This window comes from Neolamprologus brichardi, chromosome 20, assembly GCF_056152115.1.
Source record: "Neolamprologus brichardi isolate AB-2024 chromosome 20, ASM5615211v1, whole genome shotgun sequence".
Lineage (NCBI taxonomy): Eukaryota > Metazoa > Chordata > Actinopteri > Cichliformes > Cichlidae > Neolamprologus > Neolamprologus brichardi.
This window is the reverse complement of record NC_142123.1, coordinates 21,920,258-21,942,504: the sequence shown is the minus strand read 5'-3', so window position 1 is coordinate 21,942,504 and position 22,247 is coordinate 21,920,258. Positions and strand designations below refer to the sequence as shown.

The 22,247-nt window shown below is 40.4% G+C and overlaps 1 protein-coding gene across 1 annotated transcript; it reads left to right on the top strand.

Annotated features, from left to right (window-relative positions):
- The first annotated feature begins 7 nt into the window (after window positions 1-7).
- Window positions 8-19,758, top strand: dcaf1 (ddb1 and cul4 associated factor 1). Its single transcript, XM_006796368.3, has 25 exons — window positions 8-207; window positions 3,298-3,418; window positions 4,315-4,391; window positions 4,482-4,555; window positions 4,654-4,767; window positions 5,951-6,088; window positions 6,259-6,855; window positions 7,358-7,459; window positions 7,550-7,708; window positions 7,968-8,147; window positions 8,302-8,511; window positions 8,624-8,793; window positions 8,910-9,034; window positions 9,390-9,625; window positions 10,881-11,965; window positions 12,066-12,264; window positions 13,392-13,474; window positions 13,903-13,987; window positions 14,069-14,302; window positions 14,736-14,829; window positions 15,285-15,389; window positions 15,554-15,627; window positions 15,719-15,814; window positions 15,907-16,204; window positions 18,487-19,758. Exons 2-25 carry the CDS (start codon window positions 3,306-3,308, stop codon window positions 18,540-18,542), a joined length of 4,704 nt encoding a protein of 1,567 aa, XP_006796431.2. The 5' UTR covers window positions 8-207; window positions 3,298-3,305; the 3' UTR covers window positions 18,543-19,758.
- The last annotated feature ends 2,489 nt before the right edge of the window (window positions 19,759-22,247 follow it).

The following is a 22,247-nucleotide window of genomic DNA, read 5'->3' as shown; positions in this document are numbered from 1 at the left end:
TGGTAAAATGACGCGGAGAACGTGTTCGCCATAATGATAATAAACCGTCAACACAAGGCTGCAATAAAGCAAATTAAGCTGAGGCTGTGAGTCAGTGATCGATGCATTGATAAGCAGTTATCGGCTATTTACGTCTGGACTAATACAAGTGGATGCGAGTCGTTGTGAAATTGAGAAAAACGAGCAAGAACTGAGCGGAACAACAAGGTAAAGTTAGCATGCTAGCTAACTATCCAGGTTCACCTGTAGGTTCACGTCTAGCTTCTTCCTTAGTGCTGTGTTACATGTGCAGGAAGGTGTTGTCGTTTCGAGTGTTGTTGTAATCTAAAATGACAGGTTTTGCATTTCTGGACAGTTCGTCCTTACTGCAAGCTGTAGTACTGGAAGAGAAGAGTGGCTACTTTAGTGTGCTAAGTACATTAGCTTCCTTGTTTAACAGCTAGCCAAACATCGCAACAGGCAGTAGATGTGAGTTTGCTGCTGTCTGCTTCAGTTAAGGTGAAGTGCGTGTAGGAAAACAAGGAAAGCATTTGAGCTTAAATGTGTTTCAAAAAGAACGGAAAATATTTTTAGCAAACACTGACTTAAACAGAAGTTTGACAGTTGCGGCAGTCCCTGGAGGATTGCTGCAGCTGCACGCTCAGCTGTGAAAAAGCAACGGAGCGAGTCAGCGTGCTTTGTTCTCCCGACTGGAGCCAAACAACCTTCAGACTAAGCCAACCGAAATTCTCGCATGCTCCCCTTTAATAATGCCGTAGTGTTATTTTTATTTTAAACGATTATTAGCTACGGGTAGTGGCAGCACACGAGTGTGGGCTAAGCTGTAAAAAGTGCACAAATAAATAAATTCTTTCAGTGATCCTAAATTATTAACTGGGCAGATGAGGTAAATGCCTAATTGCACCAAAACTCTAAGGTCCCCCAACGCAGGTTTGTGCCATGTTATTTTGCCTACTTAATCCCTTAAATTGCAATTTTGTTGTACTACATCTGACCTATGAGTCATTTAAGCAAAACAAAAAACCCTACTAAACAAAGAACCAATTTTAAATTGTATCTTTAGCCACTTTATTACTGGAAACTTGTTGTCATTTGCATTTTCTTTGGTCAAATTTTTGATCACCAAAGATAAGTGTGGCAGGTATAAAATGGTAATTTTGTACCAAAAAGGAAAACTTTTAGTGGAAAACTTGTCGTATCTTGACACCTGTGTAGTGTATCCTTAAGAGAGAAAAATTACAACAACAAAAAAGTACAATTGGAGGAGAAAAGAAGTGGGATGCCTAAAAGTATTTACATCAAACGAACACTATCTGAAAGTCATTCCTTGAAGAACTGTGGGGGGGAAAAATTAAGCAAAGACTTGGATAAACTGAATGGCTCGATGCATCTACTGTTCGCTGATACTTCAGAAATGGTCTCAGTAGAAAGGTGGCTCTCAAGAAGCCCTGCTTAAGGAAAATGGGAAGACATGGCTGAGGTATGCGAAAATACACAAGAACTGGACTGAAAATCAGTGGCAACAGGTCTTATGAATCGAAGGGCATTTTCACAACCATAGGTTGTTTTTTCTGGTCTTGATAAGTTGTAGCTTTTCCTGTGATTTGGTTATCTGATTTTTTTATTTTATTTATTTATTTATTTTTTTTGGGGGGGGGGTTCACACAGCAAGCAAACCAAAATGCATCACAACAATCCACATGCGAATTTTCAGGCTGCTCATTGGCCAGATGTGTATGGGGAGGGGCAACAAAAGTAAAGCAGGAAGAAGGTGTTGTATTCTGGGCTATTGGAGAACATGGAGAATTTACGTTCATTTCATGGCTAGTTGCTAACCCCTACAGAGCATTGCACAGCTGTAGTATCTTGCTGCATTCAGAATACAAAGTATACATGACTACAAGAAGTTCTGTAATGCAGACTTACAACATACACCTGGTAGTTAGGATCGGATCGGGTCGACACTATAAACAAACCACTCTAGAGTTCACCTGGAACCGCACTGAGACCTTTTGGAGTAGGTGGTTTTGTTTCGGCCTGCACCCATGTGCAATTACTGCACAAACAAACCAGTGTGAGATCTAAACTGACTAAACACTGCAGGTGGGAAACACCCTAAATTTGAAATTTAAGGTTCAAATCATCATCAGTATGTATAGAGGAGGTCAGGAGAGGGGTACAACAGTGCGTGTCTACAATCATCTGTAAAACACGGTGGAGGCTATGTCATGGTTTGAGACTGCATTTCAGTCAGTGGTGTTGGAGATCAAAATTAATTGTATTATGAAATCAGAAAAACTACTCGGATTATGATCCACTATATGCAATGCAATCTGGAAAGCACCTGTGAGGCAGTGGCTTCATTTTTCAGCATAACAATGCAGTAAAATCATACCTGGATAGTGTTCCTGTGTGTGTTGGTTTTTCTGTTGTTTTGTTTTGTTCTTTCTCCCTATCAGTCATCGGTTAGCCTACACAGAGCCTGGACCTCAATATCACTGAAGCAGTATGTAGTCTTCCTGATCAGTCTTGATAGAGAAGCAAACAAAAGACATCCAACGTCCAAAGAGCTTTGAATGTCTTTAAAGAAGCCTGGAGAATATTCCTGAAGACTTGCAATTAAAGAAATTACAGGAAAGCTTGCATAAGAGAGTTCAGACTGTGCAGAAGAATAAAGAGTCATAAAAATATTGATTTTCAAGCTTATTAGAATTGTTTAAAAAAAAAAAAAAGAGAGAGAGAGAGGTCCAGCTTTAAATTTATGCCTTGAACTTATATTTTGTTGAAAAGTTGTCATAACTGGTTGGTGCAAAAACTGACTTGTAAAACCTCCAGCCAATGTCATATTATGTTTTCAGAAAAACTGCAAGGCTCTCACCAACAATTGTCATTCTAGGTACATTCAACAGTTTTCTGTGTATATGAAGTTTGTGAAATATATGCTCTTTATTTTTTCTTTCTTCTGGTGAGCAAAATGAAGTGTATTTAGCACTTGTTTTCTTTTGACTGCTGGTGAAACAAAACAAGACATTTTCTATTTCTTGTGACAGAATATTGTTAAAACTATCAAATATTCAGATTTGAGAAGCTAGTACCACAAGATTTAAGGAAGCTTTGAATTTTAAAAATGACAAGGTGATTAAAAGAAGGTTCTTTCCGTATCTTTTTAAGTCTAAAATTGTGTTTTTTCTGGGCTGTCGGAAAAATGTTAAAACTGACATAAGTAGCATGACACGTGGCTTCTTAAGAGGCTAATCCAGACATGATGTTAAGTGCATTTTTGTGCTGTGCTAACAGGCTGTGCTATGGCATCGGCATCTGCCAGTGTGGACTCCAAGGCAGAGCTGACTTCTCTACTTGAACAATGGGAGAGAGAGCAACAGGGCAACACGCAGGACCTGGTCAACATCCTCACCAAGTAAGCTTTGCATATTGTTTATGTTGGTGGCACCCAGCCTTTGTAATGCCCCCAGAGGCCTTTGTTGAAACCACCTGTGATGTCTAAATACTAATTCAAAATACTTCAGATAAGGTTTTAAGTCCTCATCGTGCTATTGAAGAGTCAGTGTGGCAAATTGTGTACATTTGTACTAGCATGCAGAGGCAGAACTGACTGTGTGTAATTTCCCATTACCTCCTGATACTTACTCAATTTAGTCTTCATTCTTAGACTTCTGTTGTTTATCCCATATGTAGCTGCAGTCATTTATTTTTACTTTGAGCTAGCTTTTTACTAGTTCAACAAACCTTATACTTTCAGTTAATTCTTAATGTTATCCTTTTTAACTGTTTATTTGTTGCTTTTGGCTAAATGGTTAGACTTTTTTGGTTTTTGCTATCTAGATTTTTGATTCAAGCTCCTTTTTTCACACGAAGTTGTAATTATTTTTTCTAAAAAAAAAAAACCAACAAAAAAAAGTTCAAGTGTAGTTGTACTGAATTAGTTTTGAATGATTGACACAAAATAATACTTATTTATTGTATACTGGTACTTTGTGCCACCGTCCTCCCTTTAGGCCAGCTTATTTCTTCAGAAGTAAGGATTGCACACACCCAGAGCAGTGTGCATGAGGTGATCATATTGTCAATTGCACTGACATCATACAAATCTCAGAGCAGAAAGAACTCGCAGGGAATACTTACATGGTGACCTGTTATTTAAAACTTTGGCCATGTTTAATACAAATTGTAACGGATAGAAATGTCATAGAAAGAGCAGCTGGCCTCACAAAGGACTGTTTTATGCAGTGTAATTAGGATGATTTAAGGGTTAGTTAAAAAGAGTTAAACGTGCTCATGTGCTGTAATTTTCAGAATCTCAGAGCTTGTTGAGAAGGAGACAGAGGAGTACCACAAAGCAGATCCTGACCCCTTTGATGATCGACATCCTGGTATGACAAAAACACGGCGACCATAGAATTGCAAGTCTACTGCTGATTTTAAGTGTAATTTACGTTTTCACATTTCCTCTTTGCCACTAGGGAGAGCTGATCCAGAATGCATGTTAGGGCACCTCCTCAAGATCCTGTTCAAGAATGATGACTTTATGAACGCAGTAAGATTATTGGATGGATTTGAGAACGTTACCTTTAAAATAATGGGCATTTTTAGCAGCTCACTCAGAAGATAATTAATCTTTATTTCCCTTTGTAGCTTGTGAACAGCTACGTGATGACCAGCAGAGAATTTTCCCTTAATGCCGCAGCTTGTCGCCTGCTTCAAAACATCATGCCTGGATTGGAGACAGCTGTGGTCTTTCAAGAAAAAGTATGTTACTCCTGACTTCATTATGAGATAACTGTGAGATTTAGTCTTCAAGTTTTCTGGTTGGAAGAAAATGGAAGACACAATATTTCAGCTATTGTTATAGCCTGTAACACATTTTTGGAGTTTTGAAGATGTGTGTCTTAATCAGGTGTATTCAGTGTTTGACTCCAACAAAAAGATGTGGTTTCATTTTGATTTTATTGTGTTTATTTGATTTAATTCATCAAGTCCCAATTTAAGAAACACCGTGACTGTAGTATATTAAACAAATTGAGCAGTAAATAACGGTACAGGCTGCAACTGAAATTAAGATCTCTTTAAACCTCCTTCAGCAGTAACAGCCACCCTCAGATGTTTCCTGTAGCTGCTTGTGGGACTTGCACCACCACACACACAAACATCTGTCGTTGATTGAATAGCGCTCATCAGGCAATATCACTTCCTCTCAGCGTGCTTATTTAAGCCATTCCAAAACAAACCAAAAGCTCTTTCTTCTTTTGAACTGCTCTGTTTATTTGCTTGGCTGCTTTCGATCTATGACTTGTTGCATCATAGATCATCTTGCAAGCATCAGATAACGAACTGCTGCCCTTCCACTTCCCTGTAAACATTTCATAATGCAAATTTGCAACCAGAACCTGAAAAATCAAAGAAGGCCCAAACGGTGATGTCTCTTTCACTATGCTTTGATGTTTTTGAGTTTCAAACATCAGGTAGTTTTTACTTCTGGTCTGTTTGGTCACAATGTAAGATTCATTTCTTTGAGGCGGTGATACTGACTGACGGAGCACCCCGTCACTTTTAAAAACACTGTCTAAAGAAGTCAGTTTTGTTTGTTGTGTCACAGTCCAGTCTACAAGTTAAAATTTAACTGCAGCGCTGTATTATTTGATCCATGAAGATAAATGTCAAACTGCTTCTCAAAACACAAGACCTTAAAGCTTTATTTTAAAAAGGGAATCAACATTTACTATGAAAAAAAAAAAAAAGTACAAAACTAGTGACGTCCTCGGTGTGCGGATCCTTGGTCAGGTTAAAAAGTTAAATTACATCTGTAAAAATCATGTGAATTTTTTTTGAAAGTCATGCATTCTTATTTGAGAAAAATAAGATCCACCTTTTGATGAAATTTGGTACTCTGTGTCTGCATGTGCTTCATCACTCCTGTGTTTGCTCTTCTTAGGAGGGTATAGTTGAAAGACTCTTTAAGTGGGCTCAGGAGGCCGAGCAGCCCCTCAGAATCTATGCCACAGGCTTGCTGGCAGGTGCCATGGAGAATCAAGACATTGCAGCAAACTACAGAGAGGAGAACTCTGTTTTGGTCAGTGGAGGTTTCTACTCTCTTATGTATCAGGTTGCATTAACAGGGTAATGTCATGCAATGATAAGACAAGTAAATACAACAGGTGATTTAAAAATGTTTTCCAGCAGTTTGATCAGAACCAGTAGGTGGTGTAAAGCAGCTTGCTTTTTCTTCTTTACTTTTGACAGGTGCCTTTGATGCTGCATCGGTTGCGTGAGCTTCAGAATAAAGATGCTGAGAACAAAAGGGATATCAAGCGGCCCAGCCCCAGGAAGACACTGAGCGAGCCTTTGTTACCTCTGGATGAGGAGACGGTTGACGGAGGCTTTGAAGAGAAGCCATTCACACCAGGGAAAAATGGAGCCGAAAAGGAGGGGACAGGACAGCCGGACGATGGTGAAATTTCCTTCTCAACTATGGAGCCTGAAAACGAGCTTTCGTTCCGTCTTAACTCCCCTCACAAGACCAGCAGCCGTGCCAACTCGGCTGTGAAAACCATGATGAAACCCATGTCTGCCCCGGGATCTTTGGCAAACCAAGGAATGTCTGATGGCAGCAGTTACCTAAAAAGAAGAGCTGAGAGGGAAAGTGGCAGGACCTCAAAACAGAAGCTAAATTTCTCTTTGCCAGAGCCAGAGAGGAACTTCAGTGAGCTTTCCAACAGCAGCTGGACTGAGATGAGCCCCTGGGTGATTGGTAACAACTATCATCTGTACCCTTTGACCCCAGAGATTGAGCAGAGGCTAATCCTGCAGTATCTCACACCTCTGGGGGAATATCAGGAGGTTGGTACACTTTTATCAGCCTATAGAGTGCTTAAACCTGCAAAGATCAGCTGAATATTTGATATGGATTGATATTTTTATAATCTGTTAGTTTAAATGACTTCAATGTCCAAATTCAATTAATTTTTTTATTTAAGGAGTAATATGATAGTGAACATTGGGCATTTTAGATTAGTGTTCTTTGTAGACTGTTGAGGATTATACAAGTTTTAAATAATATTGTTTTAATGCAGCCCTTGTAATATGAGTTTTAATTATTTGTAGTTCATGTGTTTGACTGCGTTTGTGTGTTGGCACATGTTTACCAGCAGATGTCAGTCTTTCATAATTTTTTTTTTTTTTAAACTTCTCTTCTGATTATGTTAAAAATTTGTGTTTTTTTTAGGTGTGACTTTATACATTTCAGGTTCATCTAAGAAAAGTTGTTTTTAAAAACTAGCAGACAGACCAGGCATTGAGAAGTTTTTAAAGTACATTCTGTCCCACTCTCTCCTACCTGCAGCTGCTGGCAGTGTTCATGCAGAAGGGAGCGCGGGAGTTGCTGATGCATTACATGGATTTAAAACAGACCAATGATGTGCAGCTCACCTTCGAGGCTCTCAAGGTAAGCAAAGTTTCATGGAGTCGACCTTTCACGGTGCCTGAAGCGCAACAAGGTGCTCAAAAGTCTCCTGTTTTCTTCTCATCCTCACAGTATCTGGCTTCGCTGCTGTTGCACAAGAAGTTTGCTGCAGAGTTTGTTGCTCATGGAGGAGTTCAGAAGTTGCTGGAAATCCCCAGGCCTTCAATGGCAGCTACTGGAGTGTCACTGTGCCTCTACTACCTTGCCTATAACCAGGATGCCATGGAAAGGGTACGGAGAGTCACAGTAATGTACCGCAATGGTTATTATATTCTTATTTTGCTTTAGGTTTATTTTGTGGACTAAGATGAAGTCTCTTGTTAAAAATTTGAAATGAGATCACTAACACAATGAGAATATGTTAGTGATCTGTAGAAGATGACATAATTCTGTACCGTCAGTCAAATATAATTTTTTGATTAGAAGCTACACTTAGGCTTAATACAAGTAGCAGTTCATGTTTATATTCATGTCTTTATCTCTTCTCAAGGTGTGCATGTTGCCCCACTCCATCCTGTCAGATGTAGTCGGCTACACGCTGTGGCTGCTGGAATGTTCGCATGCATCCGGCTGTTGCCACGCCACCATGTTCTTCTCCATCTCCTTTTCCTTCCGTGCAGTCTTGGAGCTTTTCGACAGGCAGGACGGCCTCCGACGTCTCGTCAATCTGGTAAGACAAACCAGCAGTCCTCGCTTTAATGTGTAAAAGTAAATGTGTTATTTATAGAAAATAACATAATGTGGGTACGGCATTGACTGCTTTTCTTCAAATGTAGAAGATCCTAATTGTGTACTTTCCTATGCTATGAACTGACTGCTTTCAGATTAGCACACTGGAGATCCTGAATCCCGAAGATCAGGGAGCGCTGCTGAGTGATGATGAGATTTTCTCCAGCAGGCAGACAGCCAAGCACACCTGCATGGCGCTGCGCAGGTACTTTGAGGCCCATCTGGCAATCAAGGTGGAGCAGGTGAAGCAATCCCTTCAGCGCACAGAGGGCGGTGCTCCCATTCACTCACAACCGTACTACAAGGTAAGCAGAAGACTTTTTATCTGTTAAACATTTTGAAATATTTTATGTTGTATTTAGTAATGCATATGTGTTTTGGTGAAGTAATCTGTAGTGATGGTGTCTCATTCTTCAGGCTGTCAGCTATAGCCGTGAGCAGGTTGTGGAAATGATGGAGTTTCTGATCGAGCACGGTCCACCGCGACTCTATTGGGAACCAGCAGAGGTCTTTCACAAGCTGTCATGTGTTCAGCTCCTCCTGCAGCTTATATCCATTGCCTGTGACTGGAGGACCTACTATGGCAGGTATTGACATGGCAGTCATTGTTAAAATGCCTTTCATACATATTTTTTCATACATATTCTAGACAGTAGGTTTTATCAGTGCACTCAAAGTGATGCTTATTGTTCTTTCTTTGTAGGAGTGACACTGTGCGCTATGCCCTTGACATCCTGAGTATCCTCACAGTTGTTCCCAAGACTCAGCTGCTGTTATCCGAGGCTGTTGCTGTGCTTGATGAGGGAGGATCCACCGTTTCCACTGTTGGTAAGTTGTTCCATTTTAGTTGACATTCATCTATCAAAGATCAAATACAATTACATTATCTTTTAATATTAAAAAGTCTCATTTTACTTGTATATCAGTGGTATTCACTAAATGGTGACATATTCAAACAGCTTTTTAGATGGCCATCTGTTCACAGTGCCATTAGAGAATTTCTTGCACAATAAAATCAAAATTTATTATCACTACCCACTGAATGCAATAACATGGAGCAGCTCTGTTTTTATTTGTTTATTTTGTGGAACCTTTGCCCAGTCCTTTTGAGATATGGCGTAACTCCAGGTATTCCTTTACAAGGTTTTTAATTTCATCTTTTTGTTTTGTTTTGTTCTCTCAGGGATGAGTATAGTTCTGGCAGTCGCGGAAGGAGAGGTATTTGTGAATGATGCAGAAATTCAGAAGTCAGCACTGCAGGTTGTCATCAACTGCGTTTGCGCTCCAGATAAACGCATGTCCAGCATTGGCAAGTTCATTGCAGGAACCCCCCGTCGTCGCCTTCCACAGCAGACCAAAGCAAACGAAAGTGTGCTCACTAAGATGTGGAATGTAGTGCAGTCGAACAATGGCATCAAGGTAGAATTAACACACAGCACACACAAAAAATGGGTGGTTTTAATGTTAGAAAGATAATATTGGCTTTTTTTTTTTTTAAAGCACTAACAAAAATTGCCTTCTGGCAGATCAAAGTATATCTTATATAGTGACAGGTGCTGGAGTGGTAAATGAAACATATTTATTTGATAGCTTTTATAATGGGTAACACTTAAAGGGTGAACTTCTTAAACCCACAACCACCCACATTTATATACTGATGTACTCCACTGACTTACACACTAAGGATATTCTGAAACCTGTACCAGTGCAGCTGAAACATTACAGACAGAAAACTACCTAAACATTGTAACATTTTAATTCAAAGACTGCAAGAAAGATGTGGTGTTTTCTTGTAAACTTAGCTTAAGTTTGCAGCTAAATGTATTGAGGTTGTCCAGGATTTGGCATAGTCTCATGTAAATGATGGTGTATAAAATCACAACCTGCATCTGTTTTCTTCCACTTATCCAATTCAGGGTCGCGGGGGAGCTGGAGCCTATCCCAGCTACCATAGGGCAAGATGGCATAGATAGATAGATCAATCAATCCGGGTTACACCCCTGGATAGGCTGCCAGCATGATAACCCAAAAATGAGGCGATGTTCGATTTTCACATTTAAACCATAAATGCATCTGTTAGGAGGCTGAGGGGAAGCACTAGCGGCTAGCAGCACATCTTTTTTGCACAAACATATTTTGTCAAAGTCACCTTGACTTCACAGACAGAATTCAAGTTCAGCAAAGCCAGCTGGATGAGGTGTTCCTCAGCAAAGAATAGTGGGACGATAGTTTTCTCTTTTTAGTAGGATTTCCATTATGTTTCTTCTCCTGGTCTATGGCTGCGCTACAGTGAGGGTATAATGTAAGGAAGAGATATAAAGTTCTAAATGTGATTCCCTTTAAACTTCTTCAGAAGCTTCTTCGCTCTTTGTGCATTTAAGGGATTGAACGATCCTTAAAAGAAAATGAGAACTGATTTCCAGTTTGGGGAAGGATGTAAGGAAGCATAAAATATGACAATAAAAGCACTTTTACTAAAGCACTATGATAACGAGATCAGCTAAAGCACTGAATAACCTACATTAACATTTACAGATTTAGTCTGCTGCTGCTTATGCCCTCTGCTTAGACACTATTGTTTTATTCTCCTCAGTTGGGAGCTTTCCTGATCAAGACACTTTCGCTTATGCCCTCAGCCCTTGTTTATAAGTTACATTTTGTGTTTGTCCTCTAGGTTCTGCTATCCCTGCTGACAGTGAAGATGCCCATTACAGATGCAGATCAGATCCGAGCTCTGGCCTGTAAAGCTCTGGTGGGTCTGTCTCGCTCCAGCTCTGTCAGACAAATCATCAGCAAGCTGCCGTTGTTCAGCAGCGGACACATCCAGCAGCTCATGAAGGAGCCTGTGCTCCAGGACAAACGCAGCGAACATGTCAAGTTCTGCAAGTTTGCTGCAGAGCTGATTGAAAGAATCTCTGGGAAACCGTTGCTGATTGGTACAGATGTGTCTCTGGCATGGTTGCAAAGGGCCAGTGTGGTTGCTCAGTCCAGGATCACCTTCCCTGAAAAAGAGCTGTTGCTGCTTATTAGGAACCATCTTGTGGCCAAAGGCCTGCATGATACTGCCACCACACTCACCAAGGAGGCAGATCTCCCGATGACATGTTTGTCTCACTCTTCGCATTCTTCTTCTACCTACCCACCTGTTGCCCCTCCCCCCGCTGCCTCTCCTGTTGCTACTCTGCCTCGCACACCTCGGCTGGCCAACGGTGTTGGATCAAGACTTGGAAGCCACCCCTCTCATTCATCCACTCCAGGATCCAGCCACCCTCAGACACGTCCATCAACTTCACAGCCCAGTGGAATGCCTGCTGCTGCTTCTTCTGCTTTCCCATCAACATCTGTCCCCCACTGTAACAGTGGCTCACCACTGATTGGGCGAATTGTTTTCTCACGTGAGCGGCAAACAGGGTGCAGTACAGTAAGTTGTAAAAGACCTCGGGTGCTGCGGCAGAAGTCTGACCACGGGGCCTTCAGCCAGAGCCCAGCTATGAAGAAACAGTTTGACAGGCATCTGCCGTCTCCCCCTGCATTAGACAGCATTATTACAGAGTACCTGAGGGAACAGCATGCACGCTGTAAAAACCCTGTCGCAACCTGTCCACCCTTTTCCCTCTTCACCCCCCATCAGTGCCCTGAGCCCAAACAGAGACGCCAAGCACCCACCAACTTCACATCCCGACACACGCGGAGAGTCATATATCCAAAATATGGAGGTGTAGATGGAGGATGCTTTGACAGGCATCTTATTTTTAGCAGGTAAATATCATATATAAATGTTTCTGAGGCTCAAGTGCGATTTTAATCGGTCAGCCCCCTCACAACCACTGATGTAATTCCTCATATTTTCTTTGTCCAGGTTCCGTCCCATCTCTGTGTTCAGGGAGGCAGACGAGGATGAAAGTGGATTCATGTGCTGTGCCTTTTCAGCCCGTGAGCGTTTCCTGATGCTCGGAACGTGTACGGGGCAGCTCAAACTCTACAATGTGTTTACAGGCCAGGAGGAAGCCAGCTACAGCTGTCACAGTTCAGCTATCACTCACCTGGAGCCATCACGGGTTAGTAGAGAGAACCACAAGTAAATAAATTTATAAAATATGTATACAATTTAAAATCCACACTGATCATCAGTGTGGATTTTAAATTGCGTGCTATTTATTATGGGCTTGAAACATGTGTCATGTTATTATGTTTAACCTACTAGGACCTGGCGTCCACATATGTGGACGTCACATTTTGGGTGAAAACTAGACTAAAATAGTAAATTTTGCTCTACAAGCGCCTGATATCCACTTACGACAGGGGTAGGCAACTCTAGGCCTCGAGGGCCGGTGTCCTGCAGGTTTTAGATGTGTCCTTGATCCAACACAGCTGATTCAAATGGCTAAATTACCTCCTCAACATGTCTTGTAGTTTTCCAAAAGCCTGGTAATGAACTAATCATTTAATTCAGGTGTGTTGACCCAGGGTGAGATCTAAAACCTGCAGGACACCGGCCCTCGAGGCCTGGAGTTGCCCACCCCTGACTTACGTTATACTGCCACTGTTCTATCAAAAATTTAAAGGGAATGTCCTCATATGTGGATCTTATTTTTCTCAGAATCAAAATTAGGTAAAAAAAAAAAGATGTTCGTGCAAAACAAAATGTTTAGGTTTCTTTAAAAAAATGTCAGCAGGAGGCTTGTTTGTATGATGTGTCCTCCAGCTGTTATTGTGACTGCAACACGGAGGACAGAGCAAAGAAAGAAACTGCTGAGGGATTGCAGCCATGCGTCATCATCTTACAATCCACATGCATCATACTCGTGTTGTACCCAAGGTTGATTAGATCTGTGTCACACAGTGTGCCTTGCAGTGAACTTACAAGACTGCTAAAATCTCAGCGTGTAGATGCCTTAAACAAGAGTGATGACAAATCTTCAAAACCTCTACCACTCATACAGTGAGAGTAAATGTTTAAAGAAGACATCCTGTCAAGTATTTAAGTGTTGAAAGTAAACGCATTTGCATTTTCAAGTATTATGTATTTAAAAAAGCATTTTTTTTTGAAAGGAGAATGGGATGCAGTTATAATTTTTTACATCAAGGCTGTTTTTCTGTTTTGTTTTTCCCCACTAAATTGCTTTTTCTAGAACTGTTTTGTTTGAAAACGTATCTAAGAGAGGATCTCGTCGTGTCTTTTTAGGATGGTTCTCTGCTCTTAACGTCGGCCTCTTGGAGTTACCCGCTGTCTGCACTGTGGGGCATGAAATCGGTGTTCATCATGAAGTAAGCAATGCATTCACAAAACTCTGAAGTCATATTTACCCAACTACTTTGAAGTGCACATAAAACACATTCCATTAAGTAAAATGCATAATTGAAATATTTGGAGTATGAAATTATTAGAAACTACTGCCACATGACTTCTGATTAAGTCTGTCGAGATCTTACTGCCTCTATGTATGTGGTGATCTCTGCCCAGTGGCTTTAATCTGTCAAAGGCGCTGCCAAAGGGAGCTGAAATGTGGTTTAACTATGCACAATAATGGCTTCTGGGCTGTAGTCTTTCTGGAAAACAAGCATGTGGCTTTATTCATCTGAATAGTTTAACCAATGCAATATTAACCCCGAGATTCTCAACAGTATGAGACTAAAGTGCTCTGCTGACTTTGTGTTTTTTGCTTAAATGTTAATCATGCTCTCTATTTCTTTAGGCATTCGTTTCTGGGCGACCATTATGTGGAGTTCAGCAAGCTTTCACAAGATCATGTCATCGGGACAAAAGAGCACGTAGCACGTGTATGTATGTTTTCCATAATGCATAAAAACAAAGCATCCAGCATTATCTCATTATCTTATCTCATTACTTCTCTTCACCAGATATATGATATCCAGACTGGTCAGGTTACTCTAACTCTAAACAACCCAGACCTGGCTAACAACTACAAGAGAAACTGCGCCACCTTCAACCCAACAGACGACCTGGTGCTGAATGACGGTGTGCTGTGGGATGTGCGCACGGCTCAGGCCATCCACAAGTTTGACAAGTTCAACATGAACATCAGTGGAGTGTTTCATCCAAACGGCCTTGAAGTCATCATCAACACAGAAATTGTATCCATTCATTGTTGGGTTGGTACAACTGCAGTTTTAGAACTTTTACAGTAAATTTGTTATTTTGATCTTTAGACCATTTTATACCTCTCACTATTGTTCTCCAACAGTGAGGGGAATATTTTTAAGGATGAGGATATTTAAATATTTATTTGGTAAAATTCTTGTTTTGATGAGTTTGATGGAAAACCAAAAATGCTACCCTAATGAACTATTTCAATGGAGAGATAAAGTGAATGCATAATTAAAGATCAAGGAATAGTTGTCAACAGTGGACTTTCACTGTAAATATAATTACTGTGGCTGCTATTGGGAATCGTTTCACTGCTGAGCATAAAATATTTATTCCATTAGGGTTGTCTTGGGAATGGTTATTTATTGTTCTTGTGTCTCTACAATTGAGTGTATCGTGGTCTTTAACTGAGACTTTTAGTGGGATCTGCGCACTTTCCACCTCCTCCACACGGTTCCTGCTCTGGACCAGTGCAGAATAGTCTTCAACAACAGCGGCACTGTCATCTATGGAGGTAAATGCAAAATTCACTGCGTGATGGGTAATGTAGCACATTTGGCATCAAGCCTGCAACTCACTTCACAGTCAATACAAGTGTGTGAAAGGTGTGTTTGGGTAGAAGGTTGGTAAGTGTGAGGTAAAGTGAGCACGTGTGTATTTGGTGAAAGGTGTGAATAGAGCCTGTAGCGGTAGAGTGTGTGTGTGCGTGTGTGTGCATGCTCACGCGCAAACTACTTGATACCACAGAGTCAGTCAGAGCCATATGGACTGAAAGCTCAGTGTTGGACTGGCAACAGAAAGAACCAGCTGGTTCATGCCACCTCACAGGAAGAGCCATGGGCGTGCAGTACTGGCTTTGTCCGTACAGCGAGCGTTTCAACGACTGAGGAGCCAGAACCAAAGCTAACCAGCTTGCTGGGTTCCTTTTATTTACTCTCCATCTCTCCCTGTGGCTTTTGTTTTTTGTAGCAATGCTGCAAGCTGATGATGAAGACGACATGATGGAAATGCAGATGAAAAGTCCATTTGGTTCATCATTCAGGACTTTCAATGCCACAGACTATAAACCCATTGGTGAGGGTTCCTAAATTTAACTAGCTCAAATTTCAAATTGATCCTTATCCTTTTTATTTTCTATATTTTATATTCTGTATTGATGAACGTATATATTTTTAAACCCACTGTAATACTTGTCTCCTTGTACTTTCATTAAACATGTTTTTTTCCCCTCTTCTCAGCAACTATTGATGTAAAGAGGAATATATTTGACCTTTGCACAGATACTAAAGACTGCTACCTAGCCGTAATTGAGGTAAATTCCTTTTCATCACATTTTTAACAATGATTGCGACCATTTTTCCAAAAATACATGAAAATGCTGTTTTGTCCCCCCCCTCCCATAGAACCAAGACTCAGTCAACACTGACACAGTGTGCAGACTGTATGAAGTTGGTCGGCAGAGACTGGCAGAGGAAGAGGAGGAAGACGAGGAGGATCAGGTATTATTTGTTTTGTTTTGGATGCAGCCTCTTTTGTTCCTTTACGCAACACTAAAATTTCTAACAACTGACCTTCTCTGTTTGTGTTGCAGGAGGATGACGATCAGGAGGAAGACGACGACGACGATGAGGATTCAGACGACGATGTTGACACGGATCCCCTCATCGCCGAGCTGGAGAATGAAAACGGCGGAGAGGATGAAGATGACGAAGAGGAAGATGACGGTAACGATGAATTCTCTCCTTCCGATGAAGAAGTAGCGCGTCTCCTCGAAGAGGATGTTGATGCTGCAGATGATGACGACGATGATGACGATGATGAGGAGGATGACGACGATAATGACGACGATGACTCTGATAATGATGATGTCGATCTGGATGGCGATAATGGTGAGCAGAGGGTCTACAGTTTACCTTGTTCTTCAGGCTATAGCAATTTTCTTCATTTGATTTAGCTTTTAATTGTCCTCTAGCCTGCTTGTGGTGTGTAGATGACCACTTTAGGTGTGTGTGTGTGTGTGTGTGTGTGTGTGTGTGTGTGTAGCTGCTTTGAGGCCATTCGCGATAAGAGGAAATAATATTTTAGATTAAATCCTGAAGTATCTTGAGAAACTGCAACTATCTGGCAAACCGCCTTGAGGCGACATTTGTTGTGATTTGGCGCTATATAAATAAAATTGAATTGAATTGAATTGAAACCTCGTTTGTAAGATGGTTACCAAAGCTCTCTAATAAGTCTAGCGTTTTAATTGACTCCAAACCTGTCTGCTTATAGAAACAGAAAAAAACACGTCCAGCTATAGCAGCATGAAGTTTTTTTTGTTTTGTTTTTTCATTTGAATAGTAACATTTCAGTTTGTCCAGTCAATGTGAATGGAGAAAATATTTGTGATGCCAGTACATTTTTCTTTTTTCTTTTAACTACAGTGTATTTTAAATTGATTAAGTCTATAAACAGGAGGGACATTTGTTGGTGTGCCAAACTACCTGCTGCTACTATGTTCTGAAACTTGGCCACCTATCAAAGACTGGGTTATATTGGGGGAGTGGTAGTTTGTAAAGCCTATTTTCTGAGCTGTTAGTCAGCAGGGGTATTGTTTGTTTTTTGTTTTTGTTTTTTCCTCCTGAAGAGTGAAGGTGACAGTCATAGACAGAACATGGACACTTTATTAGGTACACTTTGCTCGTACTGCCTTAGTTCTTCATGACATAATTTCAGGAATGGACTGGAAACATTCCTTAGAGATTCTGGTCCGTGTGGACACATCATGCAGTTGCATTTGTCGACTGCAAACTGTATCAGGGAGGCACTAATTTGGAGGGAGATCTTGTGGATGCAGAGGCTATTTGAGTACAATGCATTCATTGTCGTGTTCAAGAATTGAGTTAAGATGATTTTAGTTTTGAGACATGGCGTGTTATCATGCTGGAAGCAGGCATCATAAGATGGGTACACTGTCCCCAAGATAGAGGACCAAGATAGAGGCAGCAGATGGCTGCCCTTCCTTGAGCTGGAGGTTTCTTCCTGATTTAAAAAGGAATTTTACCTTCCCATGGTCCCCAAGTGCTTGCTCATATAGTGTTGTCTGATTGTTGACGATTTCTGTGTTATTGTTGGGCCTTTACTTAACACTATAAAGCACCTTGAGTCAACTGTTTTGTCATTTGGTGCTCGTGAGGAAAAATACTGAGGTAGGCTGTGAAGTTTAAGAGTCTGTACTAAAGGGCCCAAGAAAATATTCTCCATACAGTTACACCACTGAAGTCAGGATAGATATTATCCATGCTTTTATGTTGTTTAGCTCACATTCTGACTCTACTATCTGAGGACACAGTAGTCCTCTGACCTTTGGCATCAACATGGCATTTTCACCCAGATTTTTAGGGTTAACTGCAGCTGAATATTTTTCCTCTTTGTGAGGGGAAAATACCAGTAAAATACAATTTCTGAAATATATTTACAATAAGTCACTCATGCCACAACTATGCTACATTCAAAGTCCATTAAAATCAGTTTGAACTTTGGCAACTTTGGCACATTGTCAAGATAACTTGACAATGTGTCTAAATGAACTCTATTGCTGCCATTTGATTTAGACATTTAATGAGCAGTTGAGCAGGCATATATAACAAATTTACGTTTATTAAACACTAGAAATTGTAATATGAGAAAGCACATAAATTATGCTTGTCCATTAATCAGCACGCCTGCCTGATGTACAATCACATGATCAGCATTATATTGATTACAGTTTCACATGCACATTTTTGTAATTATAACATTAACAAACTAAATGTGTGCCTTTGTATAAACAACTGGGTTAGATAGATGAGAATTGTTGGAATGTAACCTAGAAGCATCTTTTAATAAATACAGCTCTGGTGTCATGTATATGATGCAGCACAACTGTTTGGTCAAATTTCTGTTTTCATTCCTGTCTGGTCATCCTTTTTTTTTCCCCAGTGGAATTTTTAAAAAAATGCTGTCTTGGTTTATTCCAGACGTTGAGACGCAAAAAGAAAAATCGAGTGGACTTAAAGCTCCTTAACATTATTCCAAAGCTGCTTTGTTTTTGCCGTTTTAGCAGTTTCATCCTTCACCCAATGACCTATTCAGCACAAAATCTCACTTTCCCCATTTCTAAATCTGTATTTGTCTATCACACAAACAGACAGCTCTGACAACTCTGACCTTGAGGATGACATCATCTTGTCCCTGAACGAATGAGGAGCCATCTGCATCGGGGATAAAGGAAGCCGATGACCCGTCCACTTCTGCCCCGTGGACGATTGGTGCATAACGTGGGTCAAACTTGGAGCCCGGCCTGTTTGAAACTGCAGGTCTCTGCACACTTTGAGACTGAGGAGGAACGAGCTCAGAGAGATCGAGCGGGAAAATCCATGCGCACAACTTGGTTTAACGTTGGGCATAAATGATTGTATATGTTCTAGTTTTATTTAAAAAAGGCTTGTAAAATTAAAAAAAAAGGCTGGTGTGAAAATAGGTTAAAAGAGAAGTTTTATATTTTATCACAATGGTTCTTTAAATGAGCCTCTTCATTTGATATTGACTGATTTTCTAAGCCTCTGTTTGGTCACAGATTAGTCTTTGTAGGAGATGCAGCTTACATTGCAAGGCTCTGGGTCTGCATTTGTGTAGCTAAGGATACAACGCTCTCTGAAGCTTGTACTTAGCCATGCTGCCTAGAGTAATCACCAAAAGTACTGGAGTATTGAATTGGGCAGCTATTCTGATGCACAAACATGTTGCCACTGGTTCAGAAAGCATTCAAATACCGCTTCAGGATTTACTTTCACCATACAAACTACACACAGCAGTGCTATTAGTGAATGTTGCCTCTTGATTTCAGTATGTAAATAGAGAAAATTTGATCAGCTTGGTGCTCTAACTAGTGTGGACACTGTACACCTGCTTGCTGTCAGCATGACAGACATTAAAGAGGCCTCTACAGCTTTCCACCATTACACCCCTTCACCGGGTCAACACAAGGATTTGGATTCAGTGGATGCTTCTTAAGATTACAGGGTTTTGTTTTGTTTCATGCTGGTGGTAACATCACAGGTCCACTCATTCATCATCAGTAAATTGCATTTATTGCAGTGACTTGGGCTCATTAAAGGATGGACATCTGGCTAATTCCTGGAACATTCAGCAAAAAATATTTCAAATTTGTGTTTTCTCTGAGAGAAAAACAGGATCTATGACTGTCAGCCTTGTGAAAACTGATGCCAAGCACATGCACACTTTCAGTGCAGTGCACACATTTCATGATTTTCGTTTTTTGCCTTGTAATTATTAATTTTTACCTGTTTTCGTTTCCAAAAGGAAACTTGTACGTTGAGTTTCTTGACAGTTTATGTACAACTTGTATGTATCTAAAGTATTTTTACTATAAATAAAGAAAGAAATGAGGGGAAAAAAATGATTTCTTTAATAAAATATAGATTTTTCTTAGATCAGAGGCATCAAACATAAAGCCCGGGGACAGAATTGGCCCGCCGAAGACCCCAATTGGCTCGTTGGATGACTTTGGAAAGCGGGACATAAAATCTGGACTTTTAATTGTATTTTCAGTGTTATAGCTTTTGCTGCCCAATGGCCATTCATACTAAACCAATGTAATTAAATGATAGTCCTGTCATTTTACAAATTGACTTCTTACAGTTTAAGCCCAATGAGTCGTGCTAATAGATTTCTCTAATTTACAGCATTTTTTTATCATGTAGAAAAACAGATTTGTTATTGAAATTGTGCTTCTTTTTCTTATATTAAGGTATCTCATTGATTAAGTGTGTAGTTACATTTCTGCACACTGAGAAAAATGGGAGTTTCACTGATCTGGGCCACATAAGATTGAAGTGGGCTCTATGTGGCCCACGATGTAAAATGACTTTGACATCCCCGTCTTGGATAATGGCTGTCCAGCATAGCAAAGGCATCTTAAACACTGTGAACTTTTACAGTAAGGTAGAAATGTAATTGTTCTTCAAACAAGGAGCCAACAAAATGAAACTTTGAGCAAATCTTTTAAGGAGAGATTTTACTTTTTATACTTTTACTGTGAAGCAACTGGCTTGCAATTTCAATATTTAAAAAAAGGGGTTTCTTTAAGATGAGAAAACCACTGTGCCATTAATCATGTGTACTATATTATGGATATATCCTGTACCTAATAGCAACAAAGGCACTACATGCTACTACTATTGTAGAATTGTTACTTCTTAATACCACATGAGTAAAATACTCATGCATTATGTAAACAGAATGAATTTAGACATTAGATCAGTGTAATTCTTTCTATAGGGTTGGTGTGATGGAAGGGGATGCTAAAAATGGAGTGAGATTGCTGTGGAGACCCCTAAGGTTAACAAATGAAGTACATGAAGAATATGACCACCTGAATTGTTTTTGGGCTTGTTTACATCTATGACTGACCTAATGTTGCCATTTTATTTCAAGTTCCTCTGTTGAACTCTGTTCTTTTGCAGAATTGGTCTTGCTCTCAATGAGAAGATCATATAAAGATTACAATAACAATTTAATGATTAAATACTTCCACATTAAAGTTAAACTGGACATATCTATTATACCGATTTCCATTTCCAGCTCTATACTTTACTAGAGAAGTTTATCTCCACTTCTTTAAAGCCAGCTCCTTTCTGATTGGTTGCTCTTCACAAACAAAAGGTTTGAAGAATAAGCGGTTCAGCCTATTGTGCTCACCATCAAATCTTTGTGCCTCAGGTTACCATGTTAAGAACAGCCACTCTGACTTCATATAGACCAAGAGTAGAAAAGAAACCGAAAAACTGAGCGTTTAAGGCAGTCTGAAGCGTGAGTTTATTTTCACATATGCTGACCTCAATATTAAAAACTTTGGCCAAGTTTAATATGAGCATCAACCTTTAGAACAGTTGGACGACCCCTAGGTGATCACAGTACTGAGTCTGTCTGTTCTGTATTGTGCTGTGCTTTGTCTTGCAGGAGCTAATGGGAGGGTAATTAGCCTTATGAGCTACACCTGGGCCCAGTGAGTTTGGCTGTAGAAGTTCCCTCCTCCCCGCAGTCACACTCTGACTCTGACCAGCTCAGCTGCACCACGATCATAGGGCTCTTTTTTCTTTTCGCTGCCTCTCGTTTATACATATGTTACACTAACTTGCTTATTTAATTTACTGATCTTTTTTCTTAGTACATTTGTTTTTCCTGACTTGTCTTTATCCCTCTCATTCCTTCCCACACCGGCTATGATGCAGTATATACTGTACATGACACGAAAGAAGGAAAGCCATTGCAGATCCACTTCAAAGTTATTGTGATTTGGGTTTTAATGTGGGATGGGGAAAAAAACGACACCAGATCCATTTATGGTTATGCTGTACATTAGATCCATATGAATAATCACATCTTTATTTATGTGATATCCCTTGTAGTGTTTCTCGATTCGGTGACTTTCCTCAGAGCTCTTCACTGGTGTGCATTCAGAAATTTGCCACTAAACGTTTTCCTGTGGCCTCCCCCACAGCTAATAATAGAACACATTAAAATAGTCACCAGAAACACATTACAATGGATCAAATAAGTATCCTAAAATGTGTGTGCGCCTGCACAGGCACGTGCGTTTCCATGTGCTTCCAAGGCAGATTAGTTGTACCGGGGAGCATAAAGTGCATGATTGTGAGGAGTGTAAAGACATACAAATGTGCATGCATGTGTGTGTGTTGCTGTGAAAGCAGATGATGGATGAGATGGTAGCCGATACTTCTTATTACCTCCTCTGCTGCCTCTTATTGTCTGCTGGTTTTGGGAGTGCTGAAACAGATAGCAGCTCTCACCGTATCAGTCAGTCCACGTTTGCAATGGACCCGTGGCTCGTCCTCGCAGTGCTGCTGCATCTGAAGGAGCTACACA

Bases quoted from the DNA above. Each gene is read 5' to 3' on its own strand.
- dcaf1 (XM_006796368.3), top strand. From the start codon at position 3,306: ATGGCATCGGCATCTGCCAGTGTGGACTCCAAGGCAGAGCTGACTTCT. The intron at 6,089-6,258 runs GTCAGTGGAGGT...TACTTTTGACAG, and splicing joins GAGAGGAGAACTCTGTTTTG to GTGCCTTTGATGCTGCATCG. The intron at 13,475-13,902 runs GTAAGCAATGCA...CTATTTCTTTAG, and splicing joins AAATCGGTGTTCATCATGAA to GCATTCGTTTCTGGGCGACC.